The sequence below is a fragment of the Manis pentadactyla genome, chromosome 5 (assembly GCF_030020395.1).
Source record: "Manis pentadactyla isolate mManPen7 chromosome 5, mManPen7.hap1, whole genome shotgun sequence".
Classification (NCBI taxonomy): domain Eukaryota; kingdom Metazoa; phylum Chordata; class Mammalia; order Pholidota; family Manidae; genus Manis; species Manis pentadactyla.
Genome location: NC_080023.1, coordinates 177,006,060 through 177,027,347, shown reverse-complemented (window position 1 = coordinate 177,027,347; position 21,288 = coordinate 177,006,060). Strand labels below are relative to the sequence as shown.

The 21,288-nt window shown below is 63.9% G+C and overlaps 1 protein-coding gene across 1 annotated transcript; it reads left to right on the top strand.

Moving 5' to 3' along the window:
• Nucleotides 1-6,154: 6,154 nt before the first annotated feature.
• RBBP8NL (RBBP8 N-terminal like) lies at nt 6,155-20,212 on the top strand. The gene is made up of 14 exons (XM_036901786.2): nt 6,155-6,207; nt 11,412-11,556; nt 12,519-12,561; nt 12,984-13,079; nt 13,385-13,497; nt 13,937-14,009; nt 14,501-14,631; nt 14,782-14,864; nt 14,952-15,118; nt 15,660-16,365; nt 16,610-16,736; nt 17,178-17,248; nt 17,347-17,473; nt 18,812-20,212. Exons 2-14 carry the CDS (start codon nt 11,463-11,465, stop codon nt 18,934-18,936), a joined length of 1,956 nt encoding a protein of 651 aa, XP_036757681.2. The 5' UTR covers nt 6,155-6,207; nt 11,412-11,462; the 3' UTR covers nt 18,937-20,212.
• The last annotated feature ends 1,076 nt before the right edge of the window (nt 20,213-21,288 follow it).

Here is a 21,288-nt window from a genome sequence, read left to right as displayed (position 1 = left end):
GGGGTGCCTCACCCACCCCCCAGGAAATCCCTAGGCCCTTCCCATCTGTGCTGCAGTCTGCCCCAGGCTGGGCCCAGCCTGCTGTCGTCAGGAAGGCCCTCCCAAGCGGGGTTCATCAGAAGCCAGTGTGCAGGGAGGGTGGGGACAAGGGCCTCCGCCATCACAGAAGGCAGCTTTGCCCCAGCCGGCCCCCCGACAGGGCCACATTAATAGGTGATCCATTTATCTGGGGGCCAGGGCTGGCCTGGCCACAGCCCACACCCCCATCTATCAATCCGGTAACACAAACAGAGGGCAGGACAGGCCTGGCTTTTAAAGGTGCATTTGCAGAGGCCTTTGAAGCCTTATCTCCACCTCTCTCAGCCCAGGGATAAAAGCCCCAGAGAACAGCCTCACTCCTGCTGCCCCAGGAAGGAGGACTGGGGGCCCCCCAGGGAGCCCTCAGGTGTGGGGGGAGGGCTGCCGGGTCCAGAGCAGCCCTGGGCTGGGTTCTGAGAGCTGCCCCTCTCCCTGCAGCCCTGCCGCGGGCCTCTGGGCCTGCTCCAGGCTGGCCTCTAGCTGAAGAAGGGGAGCTGTGGAGCCGCCCGCAGGGTCTGACGCCTGGCCGGTTGGCTGGGTGGTGGCGTGAGGGTCTGTGGTGCCCTCGGTGTGTTTACTGTGAGGACGTGGCATCCGAGGTGGCGCTGCCTGGTCAGTGCACCGCACTCCCCGGCACCTGGCTCCTAGGGCTTCAACAAACAAACGGATGAATGGATGCCGAAGGAGGCTCTCACTCAGTCCTCACGCCTTTTTCTCTGGTTTACAGATTAGTAAATGAGCTCAGAGAGAGTCTTCTGTGTGCCCAGTTCTGACAGCCAAAATCTCCTAGGCAGGAGGGCCTGCCCCCTGCACTGCACACCAGGCCTCACCTGGGCAGGGAGGCGAGCTACACTGGCCCTTCCATTGCCTTGCCACCCCGACAGCTCTGGGAAGGGGTGGCCTGGTGTCCCTGGCAGCGGGCACACACCCAGGGGTGCAGCCAGTCCTCGGCTAGCCAAGGGCATAGCCTGGGCTGGGCCCACGCACACAGGCCTCCATGTCCCTGCAGCTCAGCTCTCCCACTGGGCCCACTACAGCATGCCTGCAGGGACACCCCCGGGCGGCATGGGGCCGCCCTGCTGAGCTGTGCCATTCTGGGGGCACTTTCTGTGCCTGTGGGCAGCTGCACTTTGATGCCCCCTGAGCTGACCCAGCCTTCCTGGGCAGGTCTGGGTGACAGCCAGCCACATGGCCAGGGAAACTGAGGCTCAGCCAGGCTGTCCCTGTGGTTCAGAGGCAGCTGGACTGAGACCCAGGGCTCCCGGCACCCAGCCTGATGGGGGGGGGCACAGCCTCCCCTGACCGCCACGGTTTGGGGCAGGATCGTGGGACTCTCCCTGATTCCAGGTCCCTGCTCCGACCTCACGGCCCTGCCCGGCCCCACACACAGTCCCCACCGCACGGCCTCACCCCCTCTGCCCGCGCCCCGTGTCACCCTCCCAGCCCTCTGCGGATCCCGCACCCCTCCTCCCTCAGGCCTCAGAATGCCACTTGCCCTGCACCCCACCTCCGGGCTCCCTCACCCTGTCGCTGGTCAACCTGCACTTGCTTTTCCCCATCGCGCTGACCTGAGGACCCGTCCAGCAGGGTGGCCACAGGAGATGCTCTGCAGACAGCTGCCAGTGAGCGCGCCCAGGTGAGATCGAAGGCTGCTGCATTTTCCATCTCACCTGCACCCCAGCTGGTCCCACAGCTCCCTGACCCACGTGGCACTCGGTGAACACGTGACTGCATGAACACACGAGTGACACGTATGCTCAGTCAGGGTACATGTCTGGGTGGAGGGGGTGAGCCGGAAGGAAACCACAGGGGGCCCAGCCCTCCCGTCGCCCCTGCCCCAGGGATGCCTGTTTCTGCCCGGTGGTGGCAGGGTAGGCAGGCAGGGTCCCCTGGGAGGCACCGAGAGACAGGCCCACGTGGCTGCCACCTAGCAGGACCACAGAATTTTACTGTCTGCCTCCCATGACTCCCACAGACCCTCAGCCCTGACCCAGCCCAAGGTCAAGGCCACTTCCCCAGAGGGGCAAGGCCAGTGGCTGTGATTTCCAACCTCCTGTCCAGTGGGGACAGTCCTGGCCTCCCGGCTCAGCCACGTGGCCTGCCAGACCCTCTGCAGCTCTCTGCAGCCTTCTACCCCGATGGTGGACACTGCCGTCGCCTCCATCTTCAGGGCTGGGAGAGGCCGCAGGGAGGGCTGGCAGAGCGCGCTGGTTGCACAGCCCAGCTCCAGAGGGCGTCTTGGCTGCTTCCAAGGACAGTCTTCCCTGCAGGGGGAACCAGGACTCGGTCACCTTGGACCCATAGGCAGGGTACATGGGTGGGTGCCAGGGACACCATGGGGGTGCTGGGAGGTTGTCCTGGGAAGGCCTCCAAGAGGGGCTCATGTGGGCATCTGAGCCAGGTGGTAGCACCTGGGACCTTATCAACAAGAAAAACAAAATTTATGGAGTGCCAACTGCATACCTGTCTGCATGAGGGCTGGCACTGACCAGGTCAGTCAGGAGGAGCTGAGCCCTGGAAGGGGGCTGGACCCCTGTAGATGGGGAGGTGACCTGATCTGACCAGCAGAGCCTTGCAAAGCAGCCCCAACGCCTCCCAGCCCCTCCTAGAACAACAGGCATACCCACTCCCTCACCCACTCTGGGGTCCCATACCCTCCACCCCACCCCATAGCCCGTCACGGACCCCAGGTCAGGAGCTCCTGGCCAGATTTGGACAAGAAGAGGTGGGGAGGGAATGTTTGACAAAGACTTGTGGGGTCTTCAGGCAGGATGGGTGGAGCCTGGGACCCCAACCAGGGGACACCCCCCACCCAGTCGCGAGGCCTGACTCCCCATCTGTTGGGAGGGCCGCCTAATGGCGGGAGCATAAATGCTGCCCTCAGACAGACCCCGGCCCAAATCCCTCGGGAGCTGCCCTGGGAAGGCAGCTCCTCCTGGCCTTCCCTCCCCACCTGAAGCCAGACAAAGGTGAAGGGGCTGGTGTGGGGAAACACTCGGCCTCTGGCAGCAGTCGAGGTCAAGGTCAAGTGTTGTCCTTGCTCTGGTGAGACCAGCTGGAACAGGGGACCCTGGGTGCAGACTGAGGCACCTACTTGTCCTCCGGCACCCACCCACCGTGCGAGCACTTGGTCCAGAGGGAGGTGACAGGGTCCTGTTGGGGGCATCCGGGCCGGCTGCTCACGGCCTCGGGGCCGCACCAGAACCCAAGAGTGGCCTGGGAGAGATCGGGCCAGGGCAGAGCAAATGGAAAACGAGGCCAGTGGCAGCTCAGCTGTCCTGCCCCAAGGCCAGGCTGGGGCTGTAGCTGACCAGCACCCAAGGGAAGAGGCAACGCCACAGGGCAGATGCCTGCGCAACAGGCAGTCACACCTCCTAACCCTGGAAAGCATTTTAGCCTTTAAAAATATTCTTACAAAACTAAACATCCTCTGAGAATGTAATCCAGTGGTCATGCTCCATGGCTTTTACCCAAAGGAAAATTTGTATCCACACAAAAACCTGCACATGGACATTTACAGCAGCTTTACTCATAATCGACCAAACTAGGAAACAACCTAGATGTTCCCCCAGCGGGTGACAGATAAACGGACTGCTCCGCCCAGACGGTGGGGCATTATTCGGGGCTGAAAAGAAATGAGCTGTCAGGCCAGGAAGAGACGCGGAGGAAGTTTACGTGCACATCACTGGGTGAAGGAAGCCCACCTGGGGAGCCACGCGCTGTGCGATGCCAGCCCCACGACACCCGGGAACGGCCCAGACACACCAACCATGGAGGCATCAGTCGCTGCCGGGGTTGGGGGTGAGCAGGTGGAGCACGGGGGGTTTAGGGCAGTGACACCCTCATGGGTGACACTGTGATGGTGGTGTCATCGTGTGTTTCCCACGCCCACGGAGAGCACAGCCCCGAGGGTGACCCTAACGCAACCCGTGGGCTCCGGGGGAGGCTCAGCTGTGACAAACATGCCATCTGGTGGGGGTGTGGACAGTGGGGAGGCTGTGCACGTGTTGGGGGTGTATGGGAATCTCCGTGCCTCCCTCTCTATGCTACTGTGAACCTGGAACTGCTCTAACAAATAGTTTATTAATTAGAACAACTTTATGGAGATACGATTTGCATAAAATAAAGTTCATGTTTTCAGTATGCATTTGATGGGCACTGTGAACAAGCACTCCCCCATAACCACCACCACAGCAAAGGTACAACCTTTCCTCGGGCTCAGAGAGTCCCTCTGCCCATTTGCCTGCCCCAGTCCCGACCTCTGACCTGGCCCTGGCTGCTAAGGGCCAGAGGGTCCTTCTGGGGTCCTGCCAATGGCCCGGATAGTGCCCTCTGCTGCGCAGCCGCTCTCCCCAGCGGAATGCTCCCGCCTGCCAGGCATGGCTGGGCGTACTGGACGCTGGTGTGCCGAGCCCACCGACTGCTCCTCCCCGTCTTCATGGTGCAGTTGGGATGACAGCGAACACCGCAGCTGTGAGCCTCATGGGCCACCGGGTCATGGGGCAAGCGTATCTACCTGTGAGGAGCTTACAGCTTTTGTTCAATCACCAGTGCGGTCTGCACAGAGCTGCGGCCTATCAGCTGGCCAGCGCCTTGAGCCCTCCTGCAGCAGACCCGGCTCAGCCGCCACCGTAAAGCTCACCGTGCAGATGAGGCCCTGGCCCAGCACTCAAGGGGCAGTCAGGACTCAAACCTGGCTGAGGTCAGGGGGCAGGGCACAGTTAGGCCCACCCTGGCCGGTCTGAGGGTCAGCAGTATGGAGGGAGGGTCTGAAGCTGTCCCTACCTCTGTGCAAAACCACAGCTGTGCACACACCATCCCTGACACCCTGTGCACACAGTGCGCCCAGCTGCACACAGTAAGCACACGCTTGAACACACAGGAGCTGACCCGCGTCCAAACAGTGGCAAAGGCGGGCCTCATGCAGGAGGCATCCACAAAGCATCAGGGCCTGGCAGAGCCTGGCACAACCCTGGCTGGCTGCTTCCTCCATCTGAGAGCCATGGGCTAGGCCACGGCCGCTGGCAGGGGCCTCACCAGGGAGGAGGAAGTACCTCCCGGGACCTCACCAGGCCTGCTGGCCTGCAGCCCAGGTCCTCGTCTGAGCCCTGGGCACTCCCTGGGATTCACTCAGGTGCCCTCGGGGGAGCCTGATGGCTGAGGAGGGGGATGTGGGGAAGGGGGCCTGGGGAGGGGTGCTCCAGGCAGTGAGGGGGACGCGGGGTGGCTGGGAGCACAGGATGGGGGCACGTGGAGAAGGTGTGGGGCAGGGGTAGGGGCGGGCAGGCACGTGGGCAGCCACAGCTCTCAGAGGCCAGCTCCTCCCTGCCTGAGCTCAGCCACAATGTCACCGTGCGGAGAACAGACACGGAAAACCGCAGCCCCGCGCCTTGGGGTACCCTGTCTCCTCCAGCACCTGGGTGGCCCCCGGACCCAGCCCCAGTGGGTGCCCCAGCCTGCCCTGGGACCCAGAGACGCCCACCCACCTTGGCCACGCTGCCTGCTCTGCTCTGGGGTGGGGGGTGGGCAGTGTTGGGCAGGGTTCCCTGGGACCCTGCATGACCACTTCCAGGAGCAACTCAGGGTTCCTGCCCACTGAGCCCCAAGAAGGAAGACCGACGCTCGTGACCCCCCAGTTCATGGACAAGGAAACCGAGGCCGGAAAGGCCAGCCCTCCCTGAGCAGGGCCACGAGGCAAGAGAGGACACTGCGAGCCAGGGCCCCTCCGCCGCCTCCGCCCCAAGGCGCAGGAGCAAGTCTGCTCACCGCCCCCCACCCCGCCCCCTTGTGCCAGAGCCCCTTCCCAGCCTGTGCTGGAGGCCCGATTCTCCTCGTCAGCTGGCCCCCCAGCCAGAGGCACAGCCCAGCCCGCAGTAACTATGGGGAAACAATCCCATCTCTATGTGGGTTCCGACCCGACCTGTTTGGCCACTTTCTGTGCTGCGGCAGAACCCGCCCGGTGGCTTTGGGCAGCCTCTGCCTCCTTTCTGCTCCCGGCCGGGAGAATCGAGAACCCGTCAGGCAGGTTTGGCCGAACATGTCTTGTCGTCTGGGCAAGTTCACACGCTGCTGGGGAGCATTCCAGCGCGGCATGGAGGTGGACGGAGGGCAGTGTGGGCGAGGGAGCGTGTGAGTACCTGGGACCCCGGGGCTGGGCAGCCCGGGCGGGGCTGGGGTCGCCATGGGGGTCATCACTGCAGAGGCAGGGACCCCAGGCCCTGCTCACTGGGCAGGAGGCCTGGGCGGCAGGGCTGCAGGAGGGGGGATGGCCACCTGTTCTGGGGCATCTGTCCAGGGCCCAGCCGGGCAGGGGGCTCCGTGGGCTTCCTAGGAAGAGGGGCTGGGTGCAGAGAGGCGAGGCCACGTCTGACACCGCTGCACCAGGAAGGCCTGTTGCCTGGTGAGTGCCTGGGGACCCCAGGAGTGGGTGGCAACCAGGCCTTCCCACCCTGGACTGGCTTCACTTCCTAGACCCTCAAAGGGCAGAAGCGGTACAGCCATGGGTTGAGGGGTAGGGTCCAGGGTAGCCACCTGCAGCTCAGTGCTGGGCACTGTGGGACCCCTCGGTACTCCCAACTTGAAGTCCCCTGGGAGGCAGCGACGAGCAGCTCCTGAGGGATACAGGTCTTGCTCCCCCCAACGCACCCCAGCCCGGGCTCAGGGAGGCAGCCTGCAGAGGCCCAGCGGTCAGCAGCCACCCATCCTCAAGGGGTCAGGTTGCAGGGCCCACTGTTACCTGAGCAGCAAAACAACACCTCCTCCCACCGAGGGAGCACACCCCTGCCCTTTCCTCTGTGCATGCATGCATGTGCACGTGGGCCTTAGAAGCAAGTGTGCACACAGGCATGTGTGCTTGTGCATGCCTAGCTGTCCCTGGGTCTGGGCAGTGCTGTGTACCAGCTGGGAGCAACCTGGAGGAGGCACACGTGGGCACAGCTTTGTGTGTTGAGGTGCACACAAATGCGGGTTACAATACTGTTAGGATCCTGCTGCATCCATATGTGTGAGTGTGGTGTCACACATGTGCATATGTGCCATGGGCTTGTGTGTCTGGCCAATGTGCCATGCCGTGACACCTCTTTGCGCGAGACCTGCCGCTCAGAACTGGTCCGGGAGGTTGTAAGGAGGCTAGTTTTCTACTTAGGCTATGCCCTTTGCGAGCCAGTGGCCATGGATAGGTGCCTCAGCTGCCCAGCTATGAACCAGGTTGCTGTCACTGCTTCATGCTGAGTGCCAGGCCCAGGGAGTCCATGCCATGAAGCTTCGCTCAGTGCTGCCACCCGGGGACCCCCAGGCTGGCCCCTGGCCACCTGCCAGGCCCTGGAATGCCCACCCTAACCCTAACCCTAGCCCTAGCCCTAACCACATTTGAGAAGTACCCACAGCCCAAGGTCACAGACTCCCCCCTGCTTTCAGGAGCCCATCTTTGTGGACAGGGACACAGGCATGGCCAGGCAAGTGACTCGGCCAAAGTTGCCCTGGAGAGGCCCTGTGCATCACCACAGAGGCAGCTGGGAGGCCGGGCAGGCACCCCGGAGCCTTGGTCTGCTCCGAGCCTCAGTGCCTGAACCTGCGGAATGGGACAAGCTCGAGTCACATGTGCACGCCAAGCCTAGCACACAGTAGGTGCTCCATAAATACTCATGCCAAGAACATTTAATGGGCTCTCATGGTGTGCCTGGCCCCATACAGGCTGGGCAGCAGTGGGGGGCGGTCACTCGCGGGGGCAGGTGGAGTACAGAAGGCGCCTCAGGCAGCCTCCACACTCTGCTTCCCCAGAGGAGCTCTGGGGTAGCTTCAGCAGCCCTGCGGCAGACACTGGGCCCCTGCGGGTGCGGAACACCCGGCGCAGCGCCCAACACAAAGCACACTCGGGAAGGAGCAGCCACTGCTGTTGTCACTCTGCGCTGTCGTCGTGTATGTGGGGAGGTAGACAGACTGATGGCAGAGGAGCAGAACCGGGGGGCCTGCTGGAGCAGGGGTGGCCCCACAGGGGGGTGGCCAGGGGGCGAGGGGCCCTGCTCAGACCAAAGCAGCCTGGGGCCCCCGCTGGCCCAGGAGCAGCTCGAGAGCCCACGCCACCACTGCCCACGGGGAGCTGCCTGACGGGGGTGCCGGTGGGCCCGCAGGGGTGCACACGGGGTCCTCATCTGGTCAGGCGAGTGCTCGACCTGCGAGCTCGGGGCTGAGTAATCACCACCTGGACAGGGGTTGCTCGGTGGGAGCCTCACAACAAGCAGGTGGGGGAGGGTTGTATTACCCCCAGATGAGGGAACTGAGGCTCAGAGAGGTAAAACCACGGCCCAGGCCATGTGGGGATGCACCCCACATTGTCAGCCTGGACACCCGTGCTGTTAGCCCTCTGCCCAGTGAGAGAGGCAGGGGGCAGGGTCAGCAGTGTGGCTGACCCACGTGCCCTTCCCTCCCACCTGCTCTTCCAGGGGCCCAGTCCCAGCAGAGGCCTTCCAGCCGGGGCATGTGGAGGGGAGGGCGGGGGTGCCCCTGGGCCTGTCTGGGAGCCCTGAGGAGCAGAACTCAGGCCTCTGCCTCCACCTACCCAGCAGACAGCTCAGGCCGCTGCCCTGGGCACCGCACCGCCACAGCCTCCACCCCAGGCCCTGGCATCTGTGCCCAGATGTATGTACCCAGGCCTGGGGCAGAGCCACCCCACCTTAAGTTCCCTGAGCCTAGCAAACAGCAGCCCCAGGGAGGGCTGGGCTGCAGACCCCCTGGCAGGAGGCCAGGTGCGTGAGTCCCACCCACCGCCGCCAACTTCTTCCCCAAAACACGAAAGCTTATGACTCACCCACCCATCGCCTGGACCCTCCCCACACTCCAGGGGGGTGGAGGCCAGATAGGGTGCCACCCCAGGGAACTGACTCTGTCCACCTCACCTTGGCAGATGCCTTTGCCTCCTCAGGAAGTCGCATTGTCCCCACTAGCTGTTGCTCACAGCTGGGCGGCCCTGGGCCTCCTGAGCAAACGAGGGGCTCCCAGCAGGAGGTGTCCCTTCCAGCTCTGCCTCCAGCCACAGGTGCATCCTGCCCAGAGCCCATGTCTGTGCCACTCCCCTTCCCTTGCCAACATGTAGTAGGCTGTCTCCTCCTGTCCTTCAGAGACCCCGAGAGGATCAGGCAGGTGGGGCCATAGGGTTTGGGAGGCAGAGAGGAGCCTGGGGGTGCGGGGACAGGGCCTCCAAACCTCAGAGATGTCATAGGGAGCAATGCCCGCCTCTTACTGCACCCAGAGCCAGCACAGGCCTCTCCCGGCCCACTGGCCCTGCAGGTTCCCTCGGGCAGCTCCTTGACAGGCTTTGGGCAAGACCTGCCCGTTGGGCGGGTCTGGGTAGAATCTCGGGTGCTGAGGCTCCGCCCCTCCCTGGCCCCCCTCAGCTCCCCAGCTCTCGCCCCTGGCCCCTGGCCGGCGCAGGGGGCCCAGCAGGGCCGCAGGGAGCACGTCCCTGGTCCGCCTAGGGCGAACTCCAGCTACCACTTCCCCGGGTCAGGAGCCCATGGGGCCTCACCTCCCCATCTGCAGGGTGGCTCCTTGCGGTGTGGCCGGGGTTAGACAGGCTGTCGTGAAAGAGACCACGAGTGCCGTGCTCAGGAAATGGGGCCGGGTCGTCATTCCTGTCCCGCCCAACCCTGGCCTCACCGGATTCTGGATTCAGAGTCTTGTCTCCCAAACTGCAAGGACATCCCTCAGTGGGGAAGCTCCATCTCCCAGCCTCGAGGTGGGGTCCTCCCACCCTCCCTCATTCCCAAAGCCCTCACCCACCCAACACACAGCCACCCAACAGACACCCCCTGCCCTGATCGCCCAGGAGCATCCCCTAGCACAGGCGGGTCTTCCAAACGAGTTTGGGGAGCCCCACCTTCCTGCTTCCAGCCCTCCACCACACCCTGGCCGCCCTGCCCAGCAGGCTCTGTGGCCACACGGGACACTGGTCAGAGCTCTGTCCTCCAGGAAGTCGAGGCTTCTGAGTTGACCCTGGGTGTGAGGACCCGCTGAGAGCCAGACTCCACTGTAAAGTGGCAGACTTTGAAATGCAGATGATCCCTCCGGTGTGGTGAGGACTCAGGCAGGGGGCCCTGGGCAGATCCTAGCAGTGGTTTGGAGGGCACACTGCCGCAGGGCATAAAGACGCAGACTGGGGGGGCGGGGGGGCGGGGAGGCCAGTGCAGTGGTCCGGGAGCTGCATCAGCTCTCCAGGGGTGGGGTGGGCCTGGGTACAGCAGAGGAGGGAAAAGGGAATTCTGGGTGTTTGCAGAAGGCAAGGCCAGAGGTACTGCCGATTCATCAGGGTGGGATGTCAGGAGAGGCATCAGGATTGCCTAGAGCCCAGCCACCTGTTTGTGGGTCCCAGTGGACCCCAAGGGCTCTGTGGCTGAGGACCAGGAGGAGCCACCGCCCCTGGCCCGGAGGTGAGATGCAGAAAGGAAGAAGGTAGGCTCTGGCCCCGGGTGTGCCCGGGGTGGGACCCACTGATCTTCTGAGACTCAGGGAGCTGAGCCGACGTTCAGGGCACAGGGCTCTTGGTCCATACGGCTGGGAGGGGACCCCAGCCCTGCCGCAGTGACGGAGCAGCAAGGCTCAGCAGGCGCAGACGCAGGCCAGTGTCAAAATGAGCATCATGGGGCTCACCCCGAGGTGGGGCCCCGGAGAAGGACGGCTGGGCCTCGGCAGCAACACACACACACACACACACACACACAGAGCACCTGCCTGGCCCGGGACAGAGCACAGCCTGGTGAAGTGAACTCGAGCCCGTGCAGAAGTCTGAGCTGGGGCAGCTGGCCATGTCCCCCTGCCAGAAAGACCTGCAAGAGAGACTTCCCCAGTGGGCTCTGCATGTTGCACCCAGCTAATGGGTTCACAGAGAGTGTAATGGGTGCCCCTAGCCACTCCTGTCCTGTGACCCAGCCTCCCAGGCCTGGGGCCAATCTGCAGCCGCTGGGGTGGGGGAGGGGGGAACCACAGCCCCGTGAGTTCACTCCTCCCAGCGGCCACCGACCAGGGACCTCTCCAGAAGCAGGGTCTTGGAAGGGTGTTAGGATGAATGTGCCCAGGCCCCAGGCTCCTTAATTCTGGCCTCAGGAGACAGCCCTGGAGGTGGGTACTTCCCCACCAGGTGCCTCTGAGGATCCCTGTGGGGGACCCCTGCCCCTCTTTGGTACCCTGTGGCCTCTCAATATAGGGCCACTTGCCTGGTCACATGGGGCTGGTGTGCGTGTATTTCTGTGTGTCTGTGTCTGCATGTATGCATAGGGACCCTGCAGCCCACAGGCCCTCCCTAAACCAGTGAGACCCTCTCCTCACCTCCTCCTCCACAGGCTGGTAACAGAGGCACAGTAGAGGCCGAGGGTGGTACCCGCTCCCTGTGCATGGGGAGGCCTGGGCCAGGGCTGTTGGGAGCCATGGAGACCTTCATGGAATCGCTCAACAGGCTGAAGGACGCTCATGACAGCGAGGTCCAGGGTGAGCAGGCCTCCACCACCCTCACCTGGGCTAGGCCTGGGCACCCCCACTGTTACCTCCAATTCTCACCAAACCTGAGGCCCTTGCCTTCCAGACCCAGAGTCCAGAGCTGGGAAGTGGCCAGGTGCCCAGCCTCAGACCTGGGCCTGGAGCATGGCCCTGGAGGGGTGTTGCCCAAAGGGGTCAGCCCACAGCAGAGCAGAAATAAAAAAAGCTGGGCCCATCAAAAATCTCTGGCAGAGATGGTCCCTCAGCATTCTCCAGAAGGAAGGCTGCCCACTTCTGAAAATGGGAGCTCATGGTTCCGGAAGCCCATGTGTAATGTTCTGGGCCATTCTGGTGTGTGGACTGAAATCCCTCTGCTTCCCTCCAAGACACCCAGACCAAGCTCTGCCCAGCCCGCCTGCGTGTTCCATCCCCCAGTTCCCTGACTCCAGTGCCCGGCAGACTTTCCTGAGACCGTTCCCACAGTTCTCACACACACCCCTGAGGGCCCAAAGGGCTTGGGGCGCTTCCCCAGTGACCAAGAGAGGCAGGGACTATGTGGGCCAGTGGGCCAAGCCGCACCCCGACAAGATGGCGGGAGAGGGTCCACTGGAGTTTCCCCACGAGCCCATTTTATTTCAACACTGGCTGTGCCCCCAAAATATCCCTTCCAGGACTTGGTCAGGTGGCTGGTCACTCCCAGCATCAGGCTCCCTCCAACGTCCAGACAGAAGCCAGAGCCAGAGACCCCATGAGAGGCGTTACTGGGCCCAGGCCTGGGGTCCCAGGCAGCCTCGAGACCAGGAAGATGGGCGCCCACTGGGTGGAGCTGTTCTGGGGAGTCAGCGAGTGGCCCGGGCAGGTGGCAGGAGTCTGCAGGGGCCCCGATGACAACCAGAGACAGGAGGCACCTGGGCTCTGCCGCAGGGGTGGCAGTGGGGCCGGGCCTGATCCCTGCCCCCTCTTTGCCCCTCCAGCCCTGCAGAACAAGCTTCTGGAGCTGAACTCGGAGAGATGCCGGTGAGTCTCCACAGGCCCTGGCCCAGTGGGAAGAGAAGAGAAAGCCAGTGGCCCATTCCCCTGCAGCCCAGGGCACAGGTGCCACCACCACCCCGCAGTGCTCGGCATGGGGGGTGGGGGTGAGTCATCTCAGGCCCACCTGAGTGAACAGGGACCCTCCGGGGCTGGGCAAGCTGTGCCTGCAGTAGTTATCAGTAAGAAGCCCTCAAGCCCTGCAGGGCAGGCTCCCCATGTCCCCATTTCACAGAAGGGGCTGCAGTTCTGTGTCTCCACATGGCACACAGACACAGCAGAAGTCACCAAGGTGCTGTGGACTGTGGCACTTGGGCAGCTGCGTTAAGCGCTGCCCTGGTAAGGCTCTGCTTTGAATGGAAGGCCCCCCAGGCAGGGCAGTGCCTCTACCTTGGCCTGTCTCTGCACAGGGACGCCCAGAGGGTGGAGGAGCTCTGTGCCAAGAACCATCAGCTCCGGGAGCAGCAGAAGTCACTGAAGGAGAACGTGCGTGTGCTGGAAAACAGGTGGGCTTCTGCAGCGGGGGAGGGGAAGGCGCGGCGGGTTCTGGGGAGGACGTGGGAAGCTCTGCAGCAAACTAAACCAGGCAGGTCTCTCCACTGCAGGACTTCTCAGAGCCTTAAGTAAACTGCCTTGCCAAGTGTCCTTCCCAAACTCAGCGGAACACCGACCTTAGTCCACAGGGTAGGGGAGGGAGCGGGGCTCCAGGGAACACAGTTTGGGAAAGGCAGGGCACATCCTGGAACCAGGGCAGCGGGGCTCCAGGCCGGTGTGCCACCCCCAGAGCAGCCTCTCGCCCCCACCCCCGCAGGCTGCGGGCCGGCCTGTGTGACCGCTGCATGGTCACCCAGGAGCTGGCCCGGAAGAGGCGGCAAGAGTTCGAGAGCTCCCTCCTGCAGAGCCTGCGGCACGTCTTCATCCTCAGTGAGCCTGGGGGGGTGGGGGGCTTTCAGGGAAGGGCGCGAAGGCAGCCCTGCCCCAGGCCCCTGTGTACAGACAAATGGTGCCAGCCCTCGGCCGATGGTGGCTCACCCCTCACTCACCTAGGCTGGGGGCCTTCCCACCCTGCAGGGCCCTGGCCCTCCGGTCCTGCCAGTGAGGACGAGCCCCTATCCCTTGGGGGTGCCCCAGGGACAAGCTTGGTATTGGGGCCCCCATCACTTTTCACAGTCTCAAGGTGGTGCTGTTTACTCAACACCACCCCCCACTCACGCAGCATTTGTGGGCACCTGCCTTAGGCCAGGCCTGGGGCCAAGTGCTGGAGCCACAGCTGGGGACAGGAGGGACTCACCTGGTGCTGTGAAGACCCTGCCCTGCCCAGCCTCCCCTCCTCCAGGCCTTCACTAATCAGTGCCTCTTGCAGCCAACGAGCTGAACCGGCTGCAGGGGGAAAACGAGGCCTTGAAGGAGGAGGTGAAGCGGCTTCGGGGCCTACGGTGAGTGGGGTACCGGCCCCAACACCCCAGTCCATGAGACGCCACCCACAGCAGGTGCCCAGCGCATGTCCACAGGGCACCAGGACACACGGTGCAGAGGGGAGGGGTGCAGACCCCCAAGCAGGACCTGGGCTGGGGGCGGGGCTCCTGCAGGCCACTAGCGCAGCAGGCTTCCGACCTCCCGTAGTCTGCAAGCTACCCCAGCTTGGAACAGGAGCCCCCACGGACACCCTGGACACGGAGCTGGCCACCCAGCACCCTGGCAGCTGACACTTGAGGCTGCCCCGGGGGCACCAAGCAGGCGCTGCTTAGCCCTGCAGCATGGCTGCTGACGGTGGGTCCCAGGCAGTGTCAAGCAAGCTGTTTTTCCTGGTCACCTGGGTGTCCCCAAGCAGAAGCCTGCCCCCTAGGAGGGTGCCCTGGCCTTTCTGGTCATCCAGGGGCACTGCCCTCCCTCATCCTCCCTGTCTTTGCCTTCCCCCTGGAGACAGGCCCAAGTCCCAGTGCAGAGAGGGCACCTCAGACCCACCCTCACCCCTGCTGCTCCCCTCCCCGGGCACCCGGAAGGCTGTGACCGAGAAGCTACCAGGAGCCCACGAGGAGCCTGAGGACAACCACCCAGGTGGGGGCCCGTGGGCAGAAGGCGGGCAACCGGAGAGGCCAGGGGCTGAGCACAGTGGGACCACACCATGGGGCCCTCTGCCCAGGGGCTGGCTGCCTGCCCTTCCGAGCACCTCCCAGCCTGCCCTGCCCTCTGCTCCTCCTCCCACAGGAAAGCCAACAGGGTACAAGACACCTCCAGTGGCCAAAATCTCCCCAGGAGCCAGCCTGCCTGAGTCACGGACCCTGGACACGGTGAGGGCTACAGGGACCCAAGCCCACTCCTGTGAGGTCAGGAGACCAAGGGCAGAGGGCAGCAGCTGACCTGTCCACCCTGTGCAGAGCCCTCAGCGCATTTCCAACCAGCTGCATGGGACCATTGCCGTGGTGCGGCCAGGGTCCCGGGCCTGCTCCACTGATCGTGGCTCTGCTGGTGGGACACCCCCACTGCCACCCGCCAGGAGCAGCCCACCCAGCCCGCCCTATGCACACAGCCTCTCCCTGGACAGGTAAGGCGCCACCCACAGCCCCCACTGCAGTGGCCCCACTCTGCGGGGAGGGGCAGGAGCCCGGGGTCCCTGTGATCAGCCCTCCGGAGCCCGTCTTCTCCAGGTACCCTGCCTGGAGCAAGTTCCCCTGTGGACACGTACTGAAGGCCAGGACGGTATGGGGTCAAGGGGTAGGAGATGGGGACTGCTCCTGGGCACCCCACAAAAGTTCCCATAGTGTCTGGGAGGAGTGTGGGTGGCCTTAAGGCGGGTACACAGGGGGGCTGGGGCACTGTGGGTGACAGGGCAGGTAACTGACTCCCAGAAGGGAGACAGGCCTCAGTGTCCAGGTCCCCACAGAGCCCCAGACCCAGGTCACCTCTGGGCAGGTCCAGGGCTGCTCACTTGGCTTGGCCTCCAGACCCAGGGCCAAGGAGCCTACCCCTCTCTGCCACTGGCCCTGTGCCCTAGGGCTGCTCCCTCACCTCCCTGGGCCCAGGCCCTCCCCTGTGAAACGGGGGCCACCCTTGGGCCATGGTCCTGGACTTCTCCTCACCCACAGCGTCCTGCGGGCCTCCCGGCCCTCTGCCATGGCCTGCCAGCCCCTGAAGCACTCCCTGCAGGCTGACAACCTCTGCCTCCTGAACCGCCGCCTGCCCCTGCACCTTCGGAGCCCCCATAGCAGCCCACAGGGCCCTGCCATAGGCCCTGGCAGCCCCCAGCCACAGGGCCTGAAGGCCAGGGAGACAGAGGCCTGGGTGGAGCCCACAGGCCTGCTAGGCCTTCCTGGCGCCCTGGTGGACCTGCAGGACCCACGGCTGGAGGGGGCACTGCACCTGCTCCTGGCCCAGCAGCTGCGGGCACAGGGACGGGCAAGCAGTGCGAGGCAGAAGGGCCCAACCACCCTGGGGGAGACACCACCCTCCCCACCAGCCGGCTCGGACTCTGAGGCTGAGGTGACCCGAGCAGACTTGACCGGAGGACAACACCCATGGCCCACAGGCCCAGGCGGCCCCCCGGGGACAGAGGTCACAACTGCACAGGACTGTGTCCCGGACAAGCCACTGGACCTCTCAGAGTGGGGCCGGGGCCGGGATGCCCCCAGGCCCTCTGGCCAGCCAGGGTCACTCAGTCCCCCAGCTGCCTGTGCCCCCAGCCCCAAGCCTCCCCAGGGAGTGGAGTCACCTGCCCAATCTGGACCCTGGGGACTCAGCCATGACAGCAAGGGGGCCAGAGTGCCAGGCCTGGAGGATGCCCTTACTCTGCTGGTAAGGGGCCTGGCCCTGTTCTTGGTCTCCACGTACCCCCACCCACCCCCAGCCAGTGGCCAACTTTCCCTCTGCCCCACCAAGCCAGTCCCCAGTGGGAGAGCCTGGCTGCCTGATTCTCACTAGAGAGGAGATGGCTGACCCTCCCACTGCAGCCCCAGCCAGGGTCACCCAGGCTGCGCCCAAGGCTGGGTTGGCGAGGGGGCAGACGCAGCAGATGGACTCCAGCCACCTGTTTCCCCAGGACCCCACACACACTGTTCCAGGGCCCTACCGCAGCCTGCCTTCTCCAAGCAGGATGGGAGATGAGGTCAGCGGGAGGCCAGAACCACACCCCTGCCCACAGAGGCCTGATGCCGATGGCCGCCCAGGTAAGGGTGAGCTCCCGGGGTCACGAGAAGCAAGCAGGGCCCTAAGAGGGAGGGAAGTGCAGTGGTCAGTGTCCAGTCAGGGGACCTATCCCACCTGGGCCTGACTGGCCAAACCTGGGTCTAGGTCTTAGATCCCCCCAGCTGCAGACCCAGAAAGGGGGTGCGGGCCCAGGGCAGCACATCTGTGACCACAGGCAGTGAAGAGCTTCCTGGCAGTCAGGGCTTGAGGACAGAGAGTCCAGTTCCCTGTCACACAGCAACATCCCAGCTGGTGGGGTCATATGGGCACAGGAGACCTGGGCCTAGGTTTGACCGTAGGGCAGGTCGTTTGGCAGTCTCCTTATCTGCAGAGTTGTCTAGTCTGGCAGGCCAGGGAGGCCTGGACTTCTGCTAGACTCCCGGGCCACAGACCTGGCCTCACCCTCACCCTGAATCCTGCAGAGCTCAGCAAGGCTGAAGCACAGCAGCAAGAGTCAGACGAGGTGGACGAGCCAGGCACCCCGGACAGTGAGGTGGGACCCACACACACGTTGGGAGGGGTCCATTGTCCCAGGGCTGCCACAGCCTGGGGGGAGGGTCCTCACCCTGACCATACCCCCACACCCCTCAGGTGGCCCTGAGCTCGGAGGAGGCAGGGTCCGCTCAGCGCACACCAGGGGACAGGCCCAGGTGCTTCTGCACCAAGGAGCAGGGCCTGCAATGGAAGAGGAAGCAGGCCTCAGACCTGAGGGGCAAAGGTGAGCCCTCCAGGCAGGCAGGGATGGAGTGGGGTGGGGGGCACAGCACCCCCCACCTCACCTTTCTGGCTGCTTGGAGCTCAGAAACCAGCCCTCCAATCTCTCCTGGCACAGGCCCCATAAGAGGGTACCCCAGAGTCAGGCATGCATGCACCCTGACCCTACAACCTCTCTGTGAAGCCAGGCAAGCCCCTTCAACCAGAGCCAGGGTCTCCCCCAAGAAAGGGGGTGACAACAGAGCTGCTGACAGATTTCAGTGGGATGGGACTGGGCAGTCACCATCTTCTCCCTGGGGGACAAGGGATGTCCTGGCCTGCAAGCAGGCCCCAGGCCCGGTGGTCCTAAACCCCTGCCTCTCTCCCAGTCCCACCAGGGAGTAGAGAGCGGGGACTCCTGAACCCCCTTGTCCACCTTCAAAGAGGAGCAGCGGAGAGGGTGCAGCCCTCGGGGTGTGGGGTGTGCTTGCTCCTGCTGGGGCAGTTAGGGGCTGCTCAACTGTTTGCCAAGGGTAGGGCCTGTGGTCACCCCCCAGTAGGGCCACGGGGCATCGGGCCCTGGCCTGAGGATATCAGGGTGACCCCCGCATTTCCTGCTCTGGCCACAATGGCAGCTCAGCCAGCCAGGCCTCCAGGTGCCATAAAAGCCTTTGAACGCCTGAGCTAATAATGGATGCCACCCTGGTGTTTGTCCAAGCAGGCCCACAACATGGCAGGCTGGGCTGTGGCTGCCGCAGTACGCCATTGCAGCTGGGAAGGTGACCACGGACTGTGTTTGCTCGGGTGAGGGGGAGGAGGCCAGCACACCTGCCTCATTGCGAGGCACTTCCTCTGGGGCATATTTGGAAAGTGACTAGTAGGCACAGTCCACAGGGTGCCAGTGTCCACCCCACCCCCCAGCTAAACCAAGCCTGCCCCCCACATCCCCATCCTCCCACTCAGGCCAGGCCAGTGGGAACAAGGCCCAGGAAGGCCCACCACCAGTGTCTGGGGGATTCTGAGGGTGGCTGCCCAAAAGCCTGGTTTATCCAGAATGTCCCGTGTCCTCTGCAGCGAGGGAGGCGCCAGGGCCAGGCTGTCTTCAGGCTGGGGAGAGGGTCCTCCCTTCCATCAAATTCCCACGGCTCACCCTCCAGCTGGGCCACCCCTGCTGCAACGTCCACTGCTGTCAGCAACAAGCCGACTTTGCCAGTGTGGTGCTCAAGCGCCCAGCTCCCTATGCCCAGAGACTGCCCTCGAGGCCTGGGTGAGAGCCCAGTGCCACCGAGGTGGAGGACACACAAGCACCCCCAGCCCACCGCAGAGCCGCCCTCCCAGCCTAACCGCAGCCCACTTTCCACAGCCTCCAAGAAGCTCTCCCAAGGGAGAAGGAACCCCGGGGAGCCCCCGATGGTGGGGCCTGGGAGCCCAGGAGACCCTGAGGACAGCAGCCCCTCACCCAGCAGCAGCAGCTGGGAGGAGACCTAGCAGGCCCTGCTCAGGGGGAACAGACTGCCCAGACGTGGCTCCCCACCCGAGTGCCCACAGCCACAACAAACCATGCCAGCAGCAGCATAGGGCAGGAGGGGACTGGGTCCTGGCCCACATCCAGAGGGCCTGGGAAGGCTGAGACAGGGTCTTTGGCTGGTCTTTCGAACCCTTCTATCTCCACCCATCTCAGAAATGACCCACTGGCCCTGCCACCTGATCCTCACTCCAGCATCTGCTCCCTTGGAAGAACTAGGGGTCTGGGGGCACGGGTTGCTCAGGCCCCAGCCCAGCCCAGCCCGATCCCTGCTGCACCCAGACAGCCCCTCCTGCGCGGAGTCCCCACCTTTGACCATCCCAGACTCCACCTGTGTCCGAGATCCTCCTGGGATCCTGCCCACCTGGCCACCCCTTCCCTGATGGGGCATGGAGCCCCAGTGGCGGTCTTGGGCGCCCTCTCGTGGAGTCCCACGAATAGGCGCCAGGGGCGAGAGCAGAGGAAGGCTGGTGGGCTCGCGCCCTCAGAGAGGGTCTCCAAGAACAGGCAGGTGCAGCCTATACCTGCCTGGCCAGGCCACTCAAGAGGCTCTTGAATGCATCCAGGAACGGGGATGTCACTCTCAGAAGGGCAGGAACAAAACCAGGCCCGTTTGCTGTGGGTTACAAGGAGCAGGGCACACTGGGAGGGCCACAGGGAACAGAACCGAGAATGGGCACCAGCCGGCACACAGCCCCCTCCTCACTGACACTCCTGAGTCCCTTGCCCCATATCTGCCCTCACCAGCCAGCCAGCCATCTGCAAGACCCCAGGGCAGCTCACTCCGGATTCCACCCTCCGCACTCAGGGACCTGCTCCCCCAGCCACTGTCACTTTAGGAGCGCCTCCATGGGAGGACCTTACACAGGTCCCTGGGCCCCACCCCGGCCCACTGAATCCGGATCTTCAGGTAGGACTGGGGATCTCCCAACGGTAACTCCTAGGCACGTGAGGCTTAAGAACCGGCCCTCCAGAACAAAGGCAGGGCGTAGGGCAGTGACTGGGCCGGCAGAAGCCTGCAACAGACTGGGGTAGGGCCCCCACCTTGTTCCCCACAGCCCACCTGCACTGCCTCAACAGGCCAGAGGGACTAAATTCCCAAGAAGGCAAGTCCAGGGGCGCATGTATGTGTGCGCACACGAGTGCGTGTGAAAAATCTTTCCGTTGTTAAAGGTTGCTTTCATTTTCCTGAAATCAAATAAAACAAAGCTTGTGTGCTCCGTTCACATCTGGCTTGCAGGCCAGGTTTGGCCCCTGAGCATCCATCTCCAACATGGGTGGTAGGGAAGCCACGTGGGACAGAAGCCCAACGACAGAGGGCACAGACAGGGATGACGACCACAGTCCTCCCCAGGGGAACCCACAGAGCTTCACAGTGCCAGCTGGCAAAGGAGAAGCAGCTGCAGGACCAGCTCCGTCATCGCACAGCAGACAGCACGGTGCAGGGCTGAGAGCCCCAACTGACCACAACAGTTCGCTGCGCTTGCGATGGGAAACGCTCACCCATTGTCATATTGCACGTCAATACCCATTAAGCAGGAGCTTGCAGGCCTGGGCTGTGTGCCCACCCCATCCCCTGTCCACCCCTGCACATAAGAGATGCAGGATGAGTGAGAACAATAAGTAGCTACACACCGAAGCAGTGTGTGGGCAGCCTACCGGCTAGTGCCGGGTCTCTGGCACACAGTGCCCCTGGCACTGGTGACGTCCCCTTCCTGAGAGTAAACCTGACAGTACCCTGCGGTCCGAATCACTGTCCCAGGCAGAAGGCTGGAGAGCAGACAAGTGGCACAGAGGTGGCTGCAGGACCCTGTCCCCCAAAGATACAGATGGGCTCCAGAAAGTGGCACCTAACCTTCATGCCACCAGCTCTGAAGTCAGGGGGACCTGGGTACAGAAGAGGAAACAGGCCTAGGCCCCACTCCAGCTCAGGGTCACTTTGCTGCAGAGGGACGAGCAGGCCTCTGCCTGGAGCTGAAGCCCAGCACTGTCCCAAGCTTCCTGCGACCCCAGGCAGGTGCCCTCTCCCCTCAGATCCTCGTCCCTTCTTCAGCCAGCGAGGGAGGCCAGGTGGCCCGCCGGCCATTTTCGGGAGCCCGGGGCTCCTCGAGCGAACTGCCCTTTGTAAACCAAAGGGCCACCCAGCTTCAGCCCCCGCACCCCAGCCCCGCAAGACACACCCCGAGGAGAAGTGTGCTGGGGCCCAAAGACGGGTCGACGGGGCTGCGGGCCAGCGGGGGGAACAGAGACTCGAACCCGGGCGCCGCCGCCGCCGCCACTCGGCCCCGGCCAGTCCTCGGCCAGGCTGGCGGGGG